Source organism: Apodemus sylvaticus, chromosome 19 (genome assembly GCF_947179515.1).
Source record: "Apodemus sylvaticus chromosome 19, mApoSyl1.1, whole genome shotgun sequence".
Lineage (NCBI taxonomy): Eukaryota > Metazoa > Chordata > Mammalia > Rodentia > Muridae > Apodemus > Apodemus sylvaticus.
The window spans coordinates 12,040,938-12,060,253 of NC_067490.1; the positions used below are offsets into that span (position 1 = coordinate 12,040,938).

The 19,316-nt window shown below is 48.8% G+C and overlaps 1 protein-coding gene and 1 pseudogene across 3 annotated transcripts in view; one reads left to right on the forward strand and one right to left on the reverse strand.

Moving 5' to 3' along the window:
• Positions 1-10: 10 nt before the first annotated feature.
• The window catches only part of Ggt5 (gamma-glutamyltransferase 5), a 27,943-nt gene continuing 8,637 nt past the window's right edge, over positions 11-19,316 (reverse strand). Inside the window, exons 2-12 of one of the 3 annotated variants that reach the window (XM_052163473.1) lie at positions 13,603-13,733; positions 13,285-13,380; positions 12,409-12,604; positions 11,741-11,898; positions 11,202-11,348; positions 7,671-7,807; positions 7,195-7,388; positions 6,643-6,749; positions 6,377-6,441; positions 6,142-6,252; positions 11-1,191 (exon numbers count right to left, since the gene is read on the reverse strand). In XM_052163473.1, coding sequence (XP_052019433.1) covers positions 1,045-1,191; positions 6,142-6,252; positions 6,377-6,441; positions 6,643-6,749; positions 7,195-7,388; positions 7,671-7,807; positions 11,202-11,348; positions 11,741-11,898; positions 12,409-12,604; positions 13,285-13,380; positions 13,603-13,733 — 1,489 coding nt within the window. In that variant the 3' untranslated portion in view covers positions 11-1,044. Of the gene's footprint in view, positions 1,192-6,141; positions 6,253-6,376; positions 6,496-6,642; positions 6,750-7,194; positions 7,389-7,670; positions 7,808-11,201; positions 11,349-11,740; positions 11,899-12,408; positions 12,605-13,284; positions 13,381-13,602; positions 13,734-19,316 lie in introns of those variants that run through there. The other 2 variants (XM_052163472.1, XM_052163474.1) reach the window with 2 other exon arrangements.
• Positions 2,761-2,858, forward strand: LOC127670329 (uncharacterized; annotated as a pseudogene).

Sequence of the window (19,316 nt, forward strand, 5' to 3'; positions counted from 1 at the left end):
ACAACTGAACAATTGAACCAGCATGATGGATTTCTTTAAGGTGCATAAGCCGCACAGGCTGTTGTGGCACCCTGGATGTAGTAACACAACTCCTGAAGACACTTGAGGTAACACAGAAGTACCTGATACTCCTTGGGAGTTAGATGCTCAGGTCCCTATAGGGAGACTTCCATGATGAGCGCCCTACTGGATAGCCCACAAAGCTTTCTATGACAGTCTCCCATTCATCCGGAGCAGCAGTTCTCTGCCAGGGCTGACATAGCCCTGTCCAGGCTATGTCCTGTTGCATCTGGGAATATATGAGGGGATGCTATCGTGTCAAGTGTGTGCGATGTGGGGACAGCTCCATGCAGCAAACGATGATGTCATCTCAGATGTCAGCACTGCCAAAGCCTGAGCCCTCGTCCCAAGAACATGGAGTATTAAGACCTGAACTTTGCTTTACCCAATCTCTTCCTTAGTGCAGGAAAAACATCACAAGAGTTGGGGACAAATACTATAAGCCACGCTCCTGTCTTCCCACCAGCAGGCAAGATGGCAGCGGGGACGGGGGTAGCAGACACACTGCAAAACCCCCAGAGATATTGTAGTGAGCAGAGTAGAAGTGGCTTGTGTGCTTGCCTCTGTCTGTTGAGCCTTATGAAGGAAGCCTGGCCCATCTCAGCCCTGACAGTGAGTCATGAAGGACCATGGGAGTCTGTGGTGTGCTGCGCATCACCGGGGACTAGCTGAGGGTCTCTTTACTAAACCAGTTCACGCTGCTGCTGCTCCTCTTTAATCGTGGGCTGGTGGGTACACCATTTAAGAGGGTGAGCATGAGACCAAGGCAAAGCAGGCCGCAGGAGGTGTTGGGATGGGACCAGGGACAAGTCAGTCCTTCCCTCCTAAAGTCATCCATCTGCTGAGCTGATCCCTGTTCATTTCAGTGCCAAGTTGGACCTCACAGCCAGGGATCCAGGTCCCGGAGTACTTCAACATACATCATCATCCATGTGGGCCGCAGCGCTCATAGTGGGCCAGGTCCCAGCTCTGGGCAGAGCTGGTTTAGTATCCGGAAGCCTCCCCAGCCTTCCTCAGGTCGGATGCTGCATAGATGCAGGGCCCTTCCTGAAACACAGCCTGGACCGCATTCAGGAAAAATGGCCGCTGGCTCTGGCTCTGGCCTCGGTCCTGTAGACCCTTCTGTACCTCCTGAAGAAGAGAGAAGGAGCCTTCATGGAGAAGGAAACTCAAGGCTGCCCCTCCTCTGTACACAAGGGAGTGGGTAGATAAGAAATAGGAAAACAACCAAGCAGTCTCAAAAAAAACAAACAAACAAAAAACAAAAAACAAAAGAAAGAAAGAAAGAAAGAAAGAAAGAAAGAAAGAAAGAAAGAAAGAAAGAAAGAAAGAAAGAAAGAAAGAAGGAAAGAAAATAGACCTAAAAATATGGAACTGGGGGAAAGGGGTCTGAGGACCCAAGCTGGGGAAAGACTGGGCAGGCACTGGTCCTAGAGCATTCAGTCTGTAACTTGAAAGTATCAGAGGGGTGTATCATAGGGGTGTAAGAGGGTTTCACAACTCTGGGCATAATACGGGGCTAATGGGACTCAGAACAAATACCCCTTAAGAACCAAGTTCAAGACCCCTTAAGAATTAAGTTCATTTCCAGTGGAGGGATGGGATTGCCTTCCCACAGTCAAAGACTCTGACCCAGAACTGTTCCTGTCTGAAAGAACTGCAGGCTCAAAAATGGAGAAGAGACTGAGGGAAAGGTGGTCCACTGACAGGGCCAAATTGGGATCTAGCTTGAGGGGAGGCCCTAAGGCCTGACAATGTTACTGATGCTGTGGTGTGCTTACAAACAGGAGCCTAGCATGGCTGCCCTCGGAAAGGCCCAACAAGCAGCTGAAAGAGTCAGATGTAGATATTTACACCCAACCAATGGACAGAAGCTGCTGACCCCTGTGGTTGGATTAGGGGAAAGCTGGAAGAAGCTGAGGAGAAGGGTGACCTTGTAGGAGGACCAGCAGTCTCAATCATCCTGGACCCCTGAGATTGCTCTGACACTGAGCCCCCAACCAGACAGCACACACCAGCTGATATGAGGCCCCCAACACATATACAGCAGAGGACTGCTGGGTCTTGACTTAGTGAGAGAAGATGCACCTAACCCTCAGGAGACTCGAGGCCCCAGGGAGTGGGGAGGTCTGGTGGGGTGGAAGTGGGGGGGATGGGGCATCCTTTTGGAGACAGGGGAAGAGGTATGGGATGTGAAACAGTCAGAGGGCGGACCAGGAGGGGGATAAAGACTGAGTTGTAAAAAAAAGATTAAAGAATAATAATTTTTTTTAAAAAAAGCTTGGAACACAAACAAAAGCAAAATTAAATTAAAAACCTTTAAAACAACAACAAACAAGTTTAAGCAGTTCCTGGGTCTAATTTGCTATGGTCTCAGAGGGACAAATCTGAGGTGACCTAGGTGTGTCTATTGAGAAGGGAACTTTAGAAGACTTGGGCTCAGGGGCACAATTTTGAATCTCTTGAAAGTAATACCTGAGGACGAAGTACTAGATACTAGGTATTCAGGCCCAGCAATAAAAGTACTGCCGAATTGTATAGGACAGTAGAAACAGACAAGAAGCAGAGACCTAAGACATCCGGATATGCAGCAGTTAACTTCCTGAGAGCCTATAATTTTAGGGCTTACAAAGGGTTGTCTAGGAGAGGCCAGAGCTCCTAATCCTGTTTGCCCACAGGATCCACGTGGTCTGTTCTCCCTGCAGCATCGTGTACACTGACATTGGATCAATATAGAAAGATTAACAAGGCCCTTGCTTAAGGATGACTTGTAAATTCATGAAACATTGCACATGTGTGTGTGTGTGTGTGTGCATTTGAACATATAGATATATAGAAAGAAATATTTATATATTAAGTCAGGTATGGTGGCACATGCCTGCAATCTAGCACTCATGGGTCAGAGGAATTGAGATCAACCTAGGCTACATAGTACATCAGAGGCTAGCCCAATTCTTTCTCCAAAGTGAACAAACTTGTATGTATCCAAGGGAACTAGAACCCTGAGGGAACTGGAAAGAGACACTCAGGATGTGGGAACCTAATTGCTCAGGTGTAAGACGCTAAATCTATGAACTTTGAGGTAGAAATGAAAGCAGGTCCTAGCCCAGAAGTTCTGAATGTGAAGGGCTTTAAATTCTTGGGGTGTCAACTCCCCACTGCTGTTTATTGTGTTATAAGGGGCAAAAATCCTAAGAACTGCATTTCCTCAGCCCCATACTTCCATACATTAGTTTAGATTAATGGGCCAAGAATTTTGTCCACTGTGACCTGATATTCCACAGACGTCCAGGTATGGTGACATCTCTGCAGTCTGTCCTTCTAATCAGTTGCCCCCCTGAGTCACTGGCAAGGTGAGACTTGGAGGCACGCCCTTAGGGGTCTGAGTTTTTCTGGTATTCACTGTAGGAACTGCCCAATGGCCTTATCATTGAAGGGCAAGGCCCGAAGTGCTAAAGCCAAAGCTAAACTCTCAATCCTCAGGGGCCTCCATTTCTCAGAATTTAGTGGCCAAACTCCAAGACCTTCCTCGCCTTGGTGGTGGCTTTTGCTTGTAAAGGTCCTTGGAGATTCGAGGTCTCCAAGCCAGGGTCTACGATGTTCTCCATGGAAAGCCCTAGATCTGCATTATTGACATCCTGGTACCCCCAGGGAGCCAAGGATCTTGGCCTTATGGGCACTGGATTTCATTAATTCCCGTTCCCGGACTGTATGTCATCTTCTAGAGTCTCAGAGTAGAAGATTCTCAGTGCCAAGTCTTGAGAACTGGTATTTGCTGAGAAAGGCTCTTTAGAGTCAAGAACTTGGGCCAAGGCTCCAGGAGTAAGGACGTAAAAGAACATGTCTTGCAGCCTGCAGCTTCTGGACATTAGTTCCTGGAGCCTGGTGTCCTGAGAAAGCATCCTCAGGTTCCTGAGGTTCTGCAGACCTCAGGTCTGAACAACAAGGGTTCTCAACACAGATGCTGCTCAACTTACAATGGGGTCCAAATCGGTCATAATTGGAAAATACTAAAACTTATAAATGCATTTATATATTTACTATATCTGACTTGAAGAGATGATGACTCAGCATTTTCTTTCTTTCTTTCTTTCTTTCTTTCTTTCTTTTTCTTTTTTTCTTTCTTTCTTTCTTTCTTTTTTTTTTTATTTATTTTTTATTTATTTATTTTTTTTTTTTGCAGAGGACCCAGGTTCAGTTCTCAGCACCTGCACGGTGACTCGCAACCATGATTTCAGCTGCAGGGGATCCAATGCCCTCTTCTGATATCTATAAGCACCAGCCATGCATGTGGTGCAATACAGATATGGAGGCAATAGAGTCATACACATAAATCTTACATCGTGGGTTAGAGAGATGGCTCAGCGGTTAAGAGCATCTTCCAGAGGTCCTGAGTTCAATTCCCAGCAACCACATGGTGGCTCACAAAGATCTATAATGGGATCTGATGCCCTCTTCTGGTATGTCTGAAAGATGCACGCACACATATAAAATAAATCTTTTTAAAAAATCTTAAATCTTTTTTTCTTTTTTTTTCTTTTTTTATTTTTAAAATCTTTTTTAAAATGTAAGTTTAAAAATTATACTTTTGCTAGGCGGTGGTGGCGCACACCTGTAATCCCAGCACTCTGGGAGGCAGAGGCAGGCGGATTTCTGAGTTTGAGGCCAGCCCGGTCTACAGAGTGAGTTCCAGGACAGCCAGGGCTACACAGAGAAACGCTGTCTCGGAAAAAAAAAATTCTATTTTTAAAATGTAAATGTAAGTTAAACATCACAGCCTGCCTTAAATGTGCTGGGTGCTTATTTTAGCCTATTGTGTTATCTAAGACGAAGATCATTTTATTCTAAAGGGTTGAGCACCTCACTGTACTTTATCAAGTACTGTCCTGAAGCTAGAACCTAGAATAGTTATCGACGTAATCACTATAAATGGATCATGAACATTAAATGGTTTCCACTCAATACATAGAACTTTCTTTTCCTTTTCTTTTGTGGTACTGGGAGTTTATGCATACTCTTTCCCTGAGCTACACCCCCAGCCCTGCACCTATGGCTTTTATCCAACTGGAAAGTTGGGTCAAACTCTGATTGTCCATCAATATCCCTTCTTACTAAAGGCCTCCTACTTTAAGGGATGTTTGGAATTCTAAGGGGCCCCAGGCATGGCCTTGGGAGCCAAAACATAGAGCTTTGAGAACCTTGAACCACAGATGGTTGAAATGGTTCCAAACACAAAGTTTGTGCCCTTTAAATGCTACTAGTCTTTTTGAAAAAAATTTTTATTTATTTTTAAAAAATGTATCTAGTCCTCTGTGTGTGTGTGTGTATGTGAGTGTACATGTGCCTGAGTGTTTATATGTGCACCACACACGTGTAGGAGCCTGTGGAGGTCAGAAGAGGGTTTTGGATCTCTTACAACTTTTATAGAGTGGTTGTGAGCGGTCACATGGGTGCGCAGAAGTGAGACCCAAGCAAGGGCTCTTAACGGCTGAGCCATCTCTCCAGCCCCAAAGCTGTTAATCTGTGCATATGCCCCAGCACAGTGCATCCCATTAGCTTCAGAAAACTTCCGGAAACCTAAGTGTCTGGGAATAGGGTGGTATGTAGCCAGTCAAGAGAATTCAGCATTCAGCCCCTCCCTGGTCCTGCTGGGGGGGGGGGAAAGGGCTTTGGTGGGGGAACCACACGTCTGGAAGAAGCAACAGCATCATGAGCTCTAATGCTCTAGAACCAAATCCCACAGGAAAAGCAAGCTCTTTCATTTATAAACTCTCAACTTGTGAGTTCCAAACTACACGAGGAAAAACAAATCACCAAGAAGGAACAGTCAACTGGCCACAGGCAGAAAAGCCAGCGTATTGGAAAGGACAAGGTTTTGAAGTCCTCAGCCTGGGAGAAGCCCAGGCAACATCGCCTGCTCTGTGACTTGGCTGCTGTGGGTCAAACCTATTGTCTTTTCCCATTGGGCTTCTCAATGGCCCTGTGGCTTCTAAAGGTGAAGCTACCTGCCTGGCACCTGCAGTTTCTGGGTTCTGTACAGAAGCCGGGGTTTTCAGGAAGTAGGCGGGACCTCAGCCTCACCTGGTCGAACTTGGGCTCGAACTCCACAAAGCCCTTGCTATTGACATGTAGAATAGGAGCTGCAATGGCTTCTGTCAGGTCAAAGCCAAGCCACAGCTTGTTCACGATAGTCTGAAAGAAATAGGAGGACACCAGGGAAGGAGGAGGCACTGGCCATCCCGCCACGGCAGCCCCACCCCCACTCGGGGGAGTTTCGCGGAGAGGGGACACTCTAGCCAGGCACCTACAGACTCACCTGGGCCACAGCAGAGACGATGAGCTCCCCACCAGCCCCTCCGATCACCAGCTTCGATCCCTGGCCTTTGTTAACCAAGATGGAGGGTACCATGGAAGATGGTGGTCGCTCACCTGGAACTGGGGCGAAGAAGCATCACCCACACCCCCAGGAGTACCACCTAGGCCTCCTTCAGTGATGGGGGTGGCACACCCAGGGGTTAGCTGCCCCACCCACCCTCTTCCCTCTCTCTTCCAGGGGTGCTGGGCAGGAAGCCTTGCTCTCACCGGGCAGAGGGGTGAGCCGGGAAGTTGGCACGCGTTTCCCGCAGAAGTCTAGTAACTCGTTGTTAAGGAGGATTCCTGTCCGTGAGGAGTACACCATCGCGCCAAAGCTGCAGACAGGCAACGTGGAGCCTGAGGTTGACGCTCTGGCTCTCAATAACACCGGGCTGCAACCTCTCAGGACTCTAAATAACCCGAGGCTGCAACCTCTCAGGACCCGTTACTATAGTAACTTCCAGCACACCAGAACCTGGCATCACCCATGTTCCTCAAAGATCCCCTTTAGACCCCCAAATATTTTCTTTTTTTTTTTAAGGCCCATGCCAGACAGGACCTGGCTCGGGGCCACCTAGCAATAGCTTTCCTCAGCGAAGGATGTCTCTGGTGCGTACCAGGCAAATAGAAGGGAAAACAGAAGCGAGAGACTGCCTGCTTAGAGGATTAGCAAGGGGTGATCAGTGGGTATAGACCAAACTCAGGCAAAGGAGTCTGCAGTGTCAGGAGCCCTGTCTGCCCCACCCCGCCCCTCCCCCCAGGTCCCCGGGTCCCACACACGGTGTGTTGATGGTGCTGGTGGCTGCCACAGCACTGCCGTCTTCTCCCAACACAGACACATGAGAGGTGCCCATCCTGTTGTCCCTGACCCCGGACAGGTTGTAATGGCTGAGCTGGTGGTGGTCACCACGGCCGTCGATCTGCTGGCGGATGCGCTGGGCTAGATCCTCGCTGAGAAGGTCCCGGGAGATGTTCTGGGGTGAGCAGTCAGTGAGTCAGTGAGGAGCCAGGGGTCGGGGTGGTCGTCAGAGCAGAGATGGGGAACCCTTTCTCCAGTCTATCCTAGAAGGTCTTCCTTTAGCCTGTGTGAAGCCTAGATCCTTGGATCACCTCGGAACTACTGCCAGGATATCCCTGCCTAGAACTACAAAGAATTCCTACACCTTCCCTATACCAGTCTTGACCCTCCCTTCCCTTCATTCTGTATTCTAGGGAAGGGGAGAGGTTGAGACCCCATCAGTCCCCGGGAGCCTTACCTGTATCCCTGGATGACTGGAAGGGTCCCGTAGCCGCCACCTCTGCCCTGCTGCGAACTTGAGAGTCTCTACCAGGTGATGGTATAAATCCACTTTTCCTTCAGGCCGCGCCACCATCTCTGTGGAGAAGTTGAACCCTGGGGGAGGTAGTGGGATGCTGAGGGTTCTTTGTATAGATAGTGGGGTGAATATTGGACCTCCCCAAAAGATTTACTCATTTTTTTATTCCCAGCATCCATAAATATTGATTTATATAGCACAAGAATTAATATGACAAAATATGTTGGGGATCTTGAGAGGAGGCATTTACCCTGCATTGTGTAGTTTATGTAGATTAACCTAACTAAAATTACGTGTGTCCTTTTTTTCCCCCTCTCGAGACAGGGTTTCTCTGTGTAGCCCTGGCTATCCTGAAACTTGCTCTGTTGATCAGGCTAGCCTCAAACTCAGAGATTCATGTAGTAAAAATTAAATAAATTTTGATGGCGGGTTCTATGATGGTACCTGCCCCAATGTATGTTCTGGGTTCTTGAAACTATGTATATATTATATATGTGTACATACATAATATATATATATATTTAATTTGTCTAAAATCAATGGCAAGGCCATTTTTTAATCTCCATGTGGCTAATCTACCTCCCTCCGATATTCCAAAATTATTATTTATTGAACTCTATATTTCATCTTGGACCGAGTCAGGCAGCTCTGTTGCGGCCGCTCTCCCCAGCTCCAACGTGCTCTCTCCTGCACCTTCTCAGACGTGAAGGCTTTCCTCTCCTCCTGGCATGGCACATCTCCTTTTTCTTTCTGTCCCAAGCCCAGTAAAATCCTCAGATCCCACCTGAGGATTTTAATCCCAGCACTTGGGAGGCAGAGGCAGGCGGATTTCTGAGTTCGAGGCCAGCCTGGTCTACAGAGTGAGTTCCAGGACAGCCAGGGCTACACAGAGAAACCCTGTCTCGAAAAACAAAAAACAAAAACAAAAACAAAAAAACAAAAAAAAAAAAAAAAAGGAAAAAAATCCTCAGATCTCACCCTCGGTCTGCCCTGCCCAACCATGGGCCGCTGACATCTGTGTTTACCAATCAAAACCAGCTGGGGACAGGGTCCCTTAATATCTCACAAAGAAACACACAAACTCCCATACAAACGATGTTGGGAACCTACACTAACATAATTCAAATAGCGGAAGATCCACAATCAGAGTTCTGACTGCCACCGCCCCAGGCCATGGGTCTTTATAAGTCAGACTCACGGGGAAGAGATGTCCCCTTTTGCCTGTGGTCCGAAAGTTATGGTTTCTTAACAATTCATATAATTCATAAGTTCTTTTTTGTTTGTTTGTTTGTTTTTCAGATTTGTTTTTTTTCGAGACAGGGTTTCTCTGTATAGCCTGTATACCCTGGCTGTCCTGGAACTCACTCTGTAGACCAGGCTGGCCTCGAACTCAGAAATCCGCCTGCCTCTGCCTCCCAGAGTGCTGGGATTACAGGCGTGCGACACCACTGCCCAGCAATTCATAAGTTCTAAGTGTCATTCTGAGTAACACACTTAAGTCTTGTGTTCCATCACACCAAGGACGTAGATCATTCCATTATTTCATATATCTATATCATATTTGCTGTCTGTCCATTAATCAGTTATTAGTAATAATAGCGCGCACACACACACACACAGCACGACACTGAGGCTGGTACCCAGAACATGGCACATGTTAGTCATGAATTCTACCACTGGGCTCTCAGGCCGTACGTCATCAGATCAATTGTCACCATACTGAAGTTCTTATGTCAAGGTGACGTATGGCCCCAGTGCACACGTGTGGGCTTGGGAAGTGATGGAAACCTTACAAGATAGGACCAGTAGGATGGCGTAGGTCATGTGCTCAGTGGGGCCTGTACTTCCTTCCCTCCTTTCCTCTCCTTCACCTCCCAGCAGCCTTGAGCTTCTTGCTTTACAGCAAGTCCCTGGCGCGATATACCGCCTCTCCGCAGGCTCCAAAGCAACGGAGCCAACCAAACCCAGACAGACACCTCCGAGTTGGAGTTTGGTCTTTTGCTATAAATTATAATGCTAAATACGAGCCCCAAGGCCCGGTTGCCCCCAAAGGTGGGAGAATCTGCACATAGACCCAAGTAACAGTGTGACAGCCCCCACCCCGGAACTGATGCCTGATTGGTGAATAAAGATGCTGATAGCCAATAGCAGGGCAGAATTGAGATAGGTGGGGCTTAGTGTCCTGGGCTTGGGGTCCGAGGAGGACCACGGGGGTGGGGGGGTGGGGGGGGGAGAAGAAAGTGGAGCAGAGAGGGCTGGCCGATTGGAGTTATAACATGGCAGATTATATAATGGTGTTATTAATGGGAAATAGACTCTAATAGCTTGGGAGTAGATATCTGCCCAACTCTAGTGCTGGTTAAGGTTTATTATAAATGTAAAAATTATGTGACTTTTATCTGGGAACCAAAGAATCAAAGGTGGTGTAGAAGACCCGTTTGGGGTTTAATATTTCTATAACACCTCTAAACCCCATGAGACAAAAGTAAACCGTTTCTCTTATAAGCAGCTTTTATCACAGGTATTTGTTATAACATTGAAAAACTGACCAACAGCAGCAGTGCTGGCGACTTACAGAGACCAAAGAGAAGCCATAAATGCTTCCCATAGGCGAGGAGGCTGTTGTGAGTGTCTTACTGCCCCTAATTTACATAAACTTTTTCACAAGCGTATCCAAAGGGAAGCATGTATTATGTGTAAGGCTTCGTGTTGTCTGTACTGACAGGGGCAGAGTCTCCACTGATGCAGCCCAAGGCGAGGAAAGCCCGCAGGCTCTCCTCAGGAGACCCTACAGGGAATCCATCCTGTGCGCAGCCTGCTGTGTGTCGTCTGGCTTCCGGAACCGTGAGGCCTCGGGCAGTCCCCGCAGGCTATGATTGTCTGCGCTGTTTCAGTCCTGACTGGCAGCTCGGCACCTGCAGAGCCTTCTGCCCCTGTGCCCTGAGACTGGGTCACAAATTAAGGAAATGGATGCCACCTCCTTCTGTACACCGTAGCCCAGTTCCTGAGACAGAGACCAACTCTAAACATACTGTCCAGGACGGTCTTAGATATCGTATGATCTGTTAACCTAGCACGTAGGAAAAGATTGTGGCCATGTGGTTTTTCAGATTTGGTTTTTTTGAGCGTCCCCGACTGATCCCCACAATATGAGCACTCAGAGGCGGTTGAACCTTTAAGAGATACGACTTAATAAGAAGTCTCTAGGCCACTGGGAAGAGTTTGCTATTGGAATGTGCTTCCCATGTGACCCTTAATAGTTCTTACAAGAGGGCTGTTGTAAAAGAGCCAGGCCTCTTAAGTACTCTGAGATAAATCGCAACACTAAACTTTTCTTGATACATAGCTGTGTCCGGCAATATAGTGATGAAAAGCTAATGTGTTCCCCCAAAGTCTGCGATGAGCTGACAGCTCAGACTCTCCCCGCGGGGTGGGGTTGGAGGGGAGAGGAGAGACCTGAGAAAGTCTTACCTTTCAGCACGTTGAGAATGAAGCTAAGAATAGCGCCCCCTGCTGGCGGCGGCGGTGAGTACAGGGTATAGCTTCCGAGGGGCATCTCCAGGGGTTCCACCACCTCCGGCTGGAAGGCAGCCAAGTCCTGAACTGTCAGCTGGCTTCCTGGGGAGAGTCGGTGAGAACTCCAGGTAGATGGGGGGGGGGTGCCAAAGAAAATCCAGAACTGCGACTCATCTCAGGACATAGAAAGAAGGTTCTCTTGCCTGCTAGTGACGTAGCCTCAGAGGGTTGATGGGCGGAGTGGGTAAGTGGGAAATAGGAGGAGATAGGAAGTCAGTTCTGCCACCCAGGTCTGCCAGAGCCTCCTTACAGGCAGATGTGCAAAAGCTCCGCTCCTCGAGGTTCCCCACCACCGAGACCCCTAAGGCTAACAACGACTAGGCTGGACAACGTGGGCACCTGGCGTCCCCCGAATCCCTGGAGAACCCCGTAGTACCGGAGAATCCTTGACTCTCCCTAGCTGGGCTGGGAGTCGGAATGTCAGTTCAGCTAACCTTGCTTGGCAATGTCTTCCACCAGCATGCGGCCCAGTCTCCCCGTGTACAAGGCCTCCGCACCCTCCGCGGCCACAGTCTCCAGGGTGTTAGCCAGAGCAGGCCATGGAAATGGGTCCTGAGATCTCAAGGTTTCTGACCCATTGAAGAAGAGCTGTCTGGGGGCCGGGGGTGGGGTGGGTAGGAGGCAACCTCAGGCTGATGCCAGATCCCTGCGGACACCCACATTCCTGCTGAGCTCTAGAGAAATCTTCAGGAGTCTTCTCGGGGAAACAGCCATGGTTCCATTACTGAAGCACCGGGGAACTGGTTGTCTAGGCGTGGGGCTGGTGCTACCGCCTTCACTTCTAGCTATGGACACCTTTCTGGTGTCTCAAGTCTACTCCAGTACCTCCCTGGAGAACCCATCACTGAACTAGCCGAGAGAGAAAGAGAAAGAAAGACTATCTGGCATCCCCCAAAACGGAAGGAAGCCAGCACCGAAGGAATAAGCTATCCTTAGCCCAAATTAGGTTCTGACCAGAGACGGAAAAGCGTTGACTGTCCTGGCTGTAAATAGCCTTGGTCCCTTAGGGTCAACCCTCCCATTAAGGAAAGACTGCGCTGCCCCAGGACTCTGGCTGAGCTCGGGTGGGATGCGGATTTGAGGGCTACCCTACAGTGCTCACCTCAGGGGTGATGAAGACAAGAAGGGCCGCAGGATGCTGTTATTGAGGAACTGGCTGAGGATAAAGGGCATCCGGAAGCCCTCTCGGAGCAGCGCAATGGTGGGCCGGAAGAGCTGAGCCCAAGGTAGGCGACCATGTCGGCGGTGAGCCTCGGCATAGCCCCGCAGTTCCCCAGGGACCCCGATCCACTGGGCCCCTGCATAACATGCAGCTTTCCTTAGCCCGGTGCAACACCCTCATCCCAGCTTGGCCTCCCAGCTTCTGGAGCCCATGCTAGACCATATCGCTCCCAGCATCGACCTCTCGTGGCTCCTCATTGCCTTCCGATAGAAAGTCCACACAGAAAGACTGATCATTGCAATAGACAGAACCAAGCCGAGGCTACCCCACTCCTACCTCAGAGCTTACTCTACCCTCAAATAAACTGGACCCAGGATTCCCATTTCATCAGCCCATATCCACTGGGCTCCCCAAGACTGGTCTTCCCATTGGAACATCCCTTACTCAGAGACTCCCCCAAAATAAGCTTTCCAACACACACCAGAAGGTCAGGGGGTCCACGTCTCCCCAATGCCCAGGGTTTCACAGCCTGTCCATGAGACATACTGACCCTTTGGGGGCTGCTCTGGGCAGGCCCATAACAGAGTGAGTTAGGTTGTCTAAAGAACCCTTCCCAAAATTTGACCATGCTCCACAAATTGGTCTTGACTTTTTTTTCTTTCTTTCTTCTTCTTTTTTTGGGGGTGGGGGAGGCTGGTGGGGCACAGACATGGAGGACTGGGAAGTATGATTGGGGTGCATGATATGAAGTTCCAAAATAATCAATAAAAATATTCTGTCAGTGGGGGTGGGGAAGAACCCTTCCCAAGACCTTACCTGTGCCCAGGGGCAGGGCGTTTCCACACTGGTCCAGCAGGCCTTGGTCATAGCTGGCTGGCACCGTCTCCCGGGCATTGATGACCTCCACGGCCCCTGGAATTGAGATGGGGTGAGAGATGGGCCCAGTTTGTTCTAGGTCTTGGTTCCCACATCTGTGTTAACCCTTGGAACACGACCTACCCCCAAAGCTACACATAACAGAGACCAAAGCAGTGCAAAGGGTCCCAAGGATTCCCAGGAAGAGGCATGCAGGAAACGAGTGTCCCGTGACTGACAGAAGTCTATCTCCCCAGGGGGCGTCCCGTGAGGGCCCACCTGTTGATGCATCGTAGATGGTGAAGACAACCCCTCCACCCAGGCCCATGCTCTGAGGATTAACAACACCAGTACAGATCAGGGCAGCGATGGCGGCATCCACAGGTGAGCCCCGCTGCTGGAGGATGGCTCTATAGGACATGACACAGAGTCAGAGATCTGGCTTCCCTATCCCACCTCTTCCTGACAGGGTTCATCTGACAGGCACTTGCTGAGAAACAGCGACAGATTGATGGTCTGTCGGCTGACACCAAACCCCAAGAGAGGTGAGCAGACATTCCGAGCTGCCCCCCTTCAAATCCAGCTACTGATTGGTCTGTCATCACAGCCAACAGATTACAAGGTATGACAGCATTTCCGCGTCCCTGTGGCATATATAAGGTGGCCCCCAGTTTACAAATGACACTGCTGCCATTATCCCTGGAGCTCCCGGCAACACTGGCTCATTGCAACAGGTAGAACCTGGCCCCCTGTAACCCATCCTGTGACTCCACTGTCTAAGCTGGCCTTTAGTGGGTGACCCCAGGATCCTCCACTAGGGTCCAGTACTTGGAATAATGAGTTTTACACCTTTTTCTTTGTCTTCAAGCCTATGACAATGCTCTTGGGGACAGCTGTCCCTTTATCTGCCCAAGGAGCAAGTCCTTCAACGTCAAATTATTGGTGAAACCGGCCTATGTCAAAGTGACTCCTGGGACATAAGTAGGGTCTGCGTCATTCACCAAGGATCGCCCCTGTCCTCACACGCAGAGGCCCTCCTCAGCACCTCTAGGTGGTTACCATTTAACCTCCAGGTACCAGAAGGAACTCAATACCCACAAAGGAAGATCTAGGTCTCCTCTGTGCAACTCCGTGGGACTTCCGCCCACACATCTTCCCTTGACTCCGTTATTTGTGACCCAACCGATCCATCCTGGATTCTGCCTCACTGAGGTTCCTTAGCTTAAATGTTAATATACGTGGGGACGCTGTCATTACACATTTCACACATGTCTATTCATCATGTGTGTGTGAAGAGGGCACTGGATCCCTTGAAGCTGGAGTCACAAGAGGATGTGAGTGCTAGCCCATCTCTCCAGCCCTATATCACAGATTCTTAGCAATAAAACATCAACAATGTCGTCGTCGGAAGGAGTAAGGAAGAGGTGATATGTTCTCATCACAGTCAAGTTCTCAGCTCGGCAACAGCCTGTGCCTTCGTTTGCCACTTCCCACCAAAAGCCCTTTTTATTTTTCTTTTAATTTGTTTATTTCTTTAATAAGTACACTATAGTTGTCTTCTGACACACCAGAAGAGGGCATCGGATCCCATTACAGATGATTGTGAGCCACCATGTGGTTGTTGGGATTTGAACTCAAGATCTCTGGAAGAACAGTCAGTGCTCTTAACCGCTGAGCCATCTCTCCAGCCCCAAAAGTCCTTTCTACACTCAGCTTCTTCAACACCCATCTTTACCTCCCGGACCTCCTAATGTTGAGTCCTTGGTCCCTATTTGAGCTCAGCCACGCGCTGCAAATTCTATACTTACAACTTCTGAATTTACTTCCTAACCCCCTTCTCTCCCCTAAAGTTGAGACTCTTCTGTGCAGCCATCTACTGACGCCCCCGGGAGTGCTGAGAAGCTCGGCACACTGCCATGACCTAAACTGAACGTTTTCTTACCCCATCTCTACCCTGACAACATTCTGCTATTCTTGTTCTCACAGGCTTAGAGAATGCCGTAACCATTTGCCAATCTAGTCTGTCCTTCACCCTTGGGAGTCATCCTTGGCAGCTGGTTTTTTCCACTCCTGATGACCACGTGGGAGGTACCCCATGTCTACCACCGTGGTCCAAGCTATCAGTCACCGAAGAGCTTCTGGGTTTCTGCAGTAGCCTGTTGTACCTGGCCTTGAGTGTGTGCCTGATTTCTGTATCTTTCAGGAATCTGGCCACTAGATATCCCCGCAGTTGATGGCTAGACATTTTAGACCAAATTCCCACAGAGAACTAGGGAAACCAGACAAATCGTGCTACGAAGGTGTTGGCAGCAGGGAGGACGTTCATGGTGAGGGAGACAGGCCTGGCATCTGCAGCTGCTTTTCCCTGGAGGATACAGGATACATTCTTACACAGATAGCTCAGAGGCAAAGCAGTGTGCCAGCATCCTCTGAGCACTCAGGGAAGAGATGGTGTTCATGGCCCACACTCCAGGGTGGGTCCTTTTCCAGGTGTAACAGCCACAATCAGACTAGGCCTCTCCGTACAGGGGTCCAGCTCCAAGCCATCTAGTTACTGGAACTATAGAGGAGACCCCAGAATTATAATCCTAAGGCCTTAATATATATATATATTTGACACAGGGTTTCTCTGTATAGGCTTGGCTGTCCTGGAACTCACTCTGCAGACCAGGCTGGCCTCAAACTCAGAAATCCATCTGCCTCTGCCTCCCAAGTGCTGGGATTAAAGGCGTGTACCACCACCACCACCACCACCACCACCACCACCACCACCACCACCTGGCTCCTTAAAATATTCAAAAATTACTTTTATTAACTTATTATTATTTGGGGTTGTTATTTTATGTTTGGGATTACTATTTTTGGTTTGTTTCATTTATTTATTTACTTACTTACTTTCAGACAGAGTCCTACACTGTAGCCCAGGCCGGCTTCACACTTGTGATGATCCTCCTGCCTCAGTCTCCCAAGCACTAGAGTTACAGGAGGGGAAGACTATGTTCAGTCCAAAAATTATTTTTTTCACAGGTTGGGTGATGGAGGCATACACCTTTAACATGGGACTTGGGAGGAAGAAGCAGGAGGATCTCTGTGAGTTCAAGGCCAGCTTGATTTACAGAACTGGTTCCAGGACAGCCAGGGCTACATAGAAAAACCCTGTCTCAACCTCCTCCCCCAGAAATTTTATTTTTAGTAGTTGTTATACATGTTCTCCAATATTAGGAGGGAAATGAACAAGACAGCAAGAAGACATAACAAAAGTAAAAAAACACAAAAAAACAAAAAACAAAAACAAAAAACCCTCAGGACTAAGTGTGGACAATCTTCATAAAAGACCCATAGGACCCTAGGTTATGAAGGCCACAACTTGGTTCTCTCTCTGTGTCTCCCTCTCCGTCCCCCCTCTCTGTCTCTGTCTCTCTCCTCTCTCTCTCTCCCTCTTTTTCTCTCTCCCTCTTTCTCTTCTTCCCTCTTTCTCTATGTAGCCCAAACTGGCCTGGCCTCACACTTTTAATTTTCCTGCCTCAACCTCCTAAATGCCAAGACTTTTAAATATAAGCCACCATACCCAACTATGACTTTCCAAATCATTATATTTAAAGATATAGAAGGCAAGATTAAAAGTTTCAAGGCCGAGGAACGGCTCAGCGGGTCAAAGCAGTTGCCATGCGAGCCGGGTGACTTGAGTCTGGTCCTTGGAACTCACAAACAATTAGAAATCCAGCAGTGGCCTGCATCTCTAATCCCAGCATCCCTGTGTCCAGACGGACGATGGGAAACTCCAGGAAGCTTACAAGCTAAGCTAGCTGGAGTTCTCCGTGTGGCAGAAACAAGAGACCCTTTCTCAAAAACAAGGTGGAAGATAAGGAAGAAGCTTGTGAGATTCTCCTCTGACCCCCGCATGCTGCAGTGACCCACGTTCCTCCACCCTCACAGACAAAATAAATTAGTTTTGTTTATCTGTTTTATTTGGGATGGGATCTCACTATGTAGCTAGCTCTGGCTAGCCTTACATTTGCTATGTGAAACAAGCCGGCCTCAAAGTCACAGAAATTCACCCACCTCTGCCACCCAAATGCTGGGATGAAAGATGTACACCTCCATGACCAACTAAATTAGGAATAAACAAACAAGGCCAGAGCGATGGCTCAGATGGCTCAGTGGTTAAGAGCACTGACTGCTCTTCCGGAGGTTCTGAGTTCAAACCCCAGCATCCACATGGTGACTCACAACCATCTGTGATGAGGCAGGAAGATGGCTTGTGCTATACAGCTTGAGGCCAGCCTAGCAACATAGCAAGACCCCAAGCCTATGAGAACAAACAAACAAACAATGACTAGCAAGCTGGCTTAGCAGGCAGAGATACTGGTGTACAGGCCTAACAACATGAGCTGGAGTTCACAGGGTGTCAGAAGAGAACCAGCTCCTAAGAATTGTTCTCTGAATGTCCTGAGTTCAAATCCCAGCAACCACATGGTGGCTCACAACCATCTATAATGAGATCCGATGCCCTCTTCTGGTGTGTCTGAAGACAGCGACAGTGTACTCATATAAATAAAATCTTAAAATAAAATAAAAAGAAAGAAAGGAAGAAAGAGAGAAAGAAAAAAAGAAAGAAAGAAAGAAAGAAAGAAAGAAAGAAAGAAAGAAAGAAAGAAAGAAAGAAAGAAGAAAGAAAGAAAGAATTATTCTCTGAGGCTGGAGAGATGGCTCAGTGGCTGACTGAGCCACTGACTGCTCTTCCAGAGTCCTGAGTTCAATTCCCAGCAACCACATGGTGGCTCACAACCATCTGTAATGGGATCTGATGCCCTCTGCTGGTGTGTCTGAAGACAGCTGCAGTGTACTCATATAAATAAAATAAATAAATCTTTTTTTAAAAAAAGTGCTTATGGTCATAGATGAAGCTCTTGCTATTTTGTGTGTGTGTGTGTGTGTGTGTGTGATAGAGAAGATTTGGGAAGGTAGAACCCTATTGTGGATTTGAACTGGTGTTACCAGGGAGAGCAAGATACTTTCAGACCAGACTTTCCTAGTCTCTGAATGGAAGAACCTGGCTACAAGAAGCGGCAGGGCAAGAACCAGCTCTTACTTCCCAGATCATCGTCCTCCAGCTGCGCATGGGGGCTCAAGTCTTTAATCCTAGCACATGGGAGGCAGAGGCTGGAGGATATCTAGTGACTTCCAAGCCAACCAGGGATACAAAAATAACTGAAAAACATTTACACATACACACATGTATACGCACACATCCTGCCCTTGGTTAAGTCTTGACTTCAAGTCTGGTTAGAGGAGTATTGATCCTGAGGCATCGGGGGCTAGTAGACAAGAATGTTCTCCAGGACAGGTGAGCGTGTCAGGGGAGGGCCCTCATGTATGACAGGTCAAGTCTACAACTTGGAAATCTTGGGTAATGGAGGAATTTTTAAGATATGTCTTAATTAATGTTCTGTTGATGAGGAGACATGACCTAGGCAACTCTGACTTAAAGCATCTAATCAGGGCTTTGCTTACAGTGTTAGAGAGTTAGTCCATGATCGTCAAGGCAGGGAGCAGATGGGTGTAATGCTAGAGCAGGGACTGAGAGCCTTGCATCTTCATCCACAGGCAGCAGGGAGGAGGAGGGGGAGGAGGAAAAGGGAAAGAGGAGAGGGGAGAGGGGAGGGGAGGGGAGGGAAGGAGATGGGAGAGGGGAGGGGAGGGGAGGAGAGGGGAGAGGGGAGAGGACAGGAGAGGAGAGGGGAGGGGAGGGGAGGAGAGGGGAGAGGGGAGGGGAGGGGAGAGGAGGAGAGGGGAGAGGAGAGGAGAGGAGAGGAGAGGAGAGGGGAGGGGAGGGGAGGGGAGGGGAGGGGAGGGGAAGGGAGGGGAGGGGAGGGGAGAGTGGACGGGAGGGGAGGGGAGGAGAAGGGAGGAGAGGAGAGGAGAAGGGAGGAGAGGAGAGAGAACACAAGCCTAGCGTAGGCTTTGAAACCTAAAAGCCCACCCTCATTGGC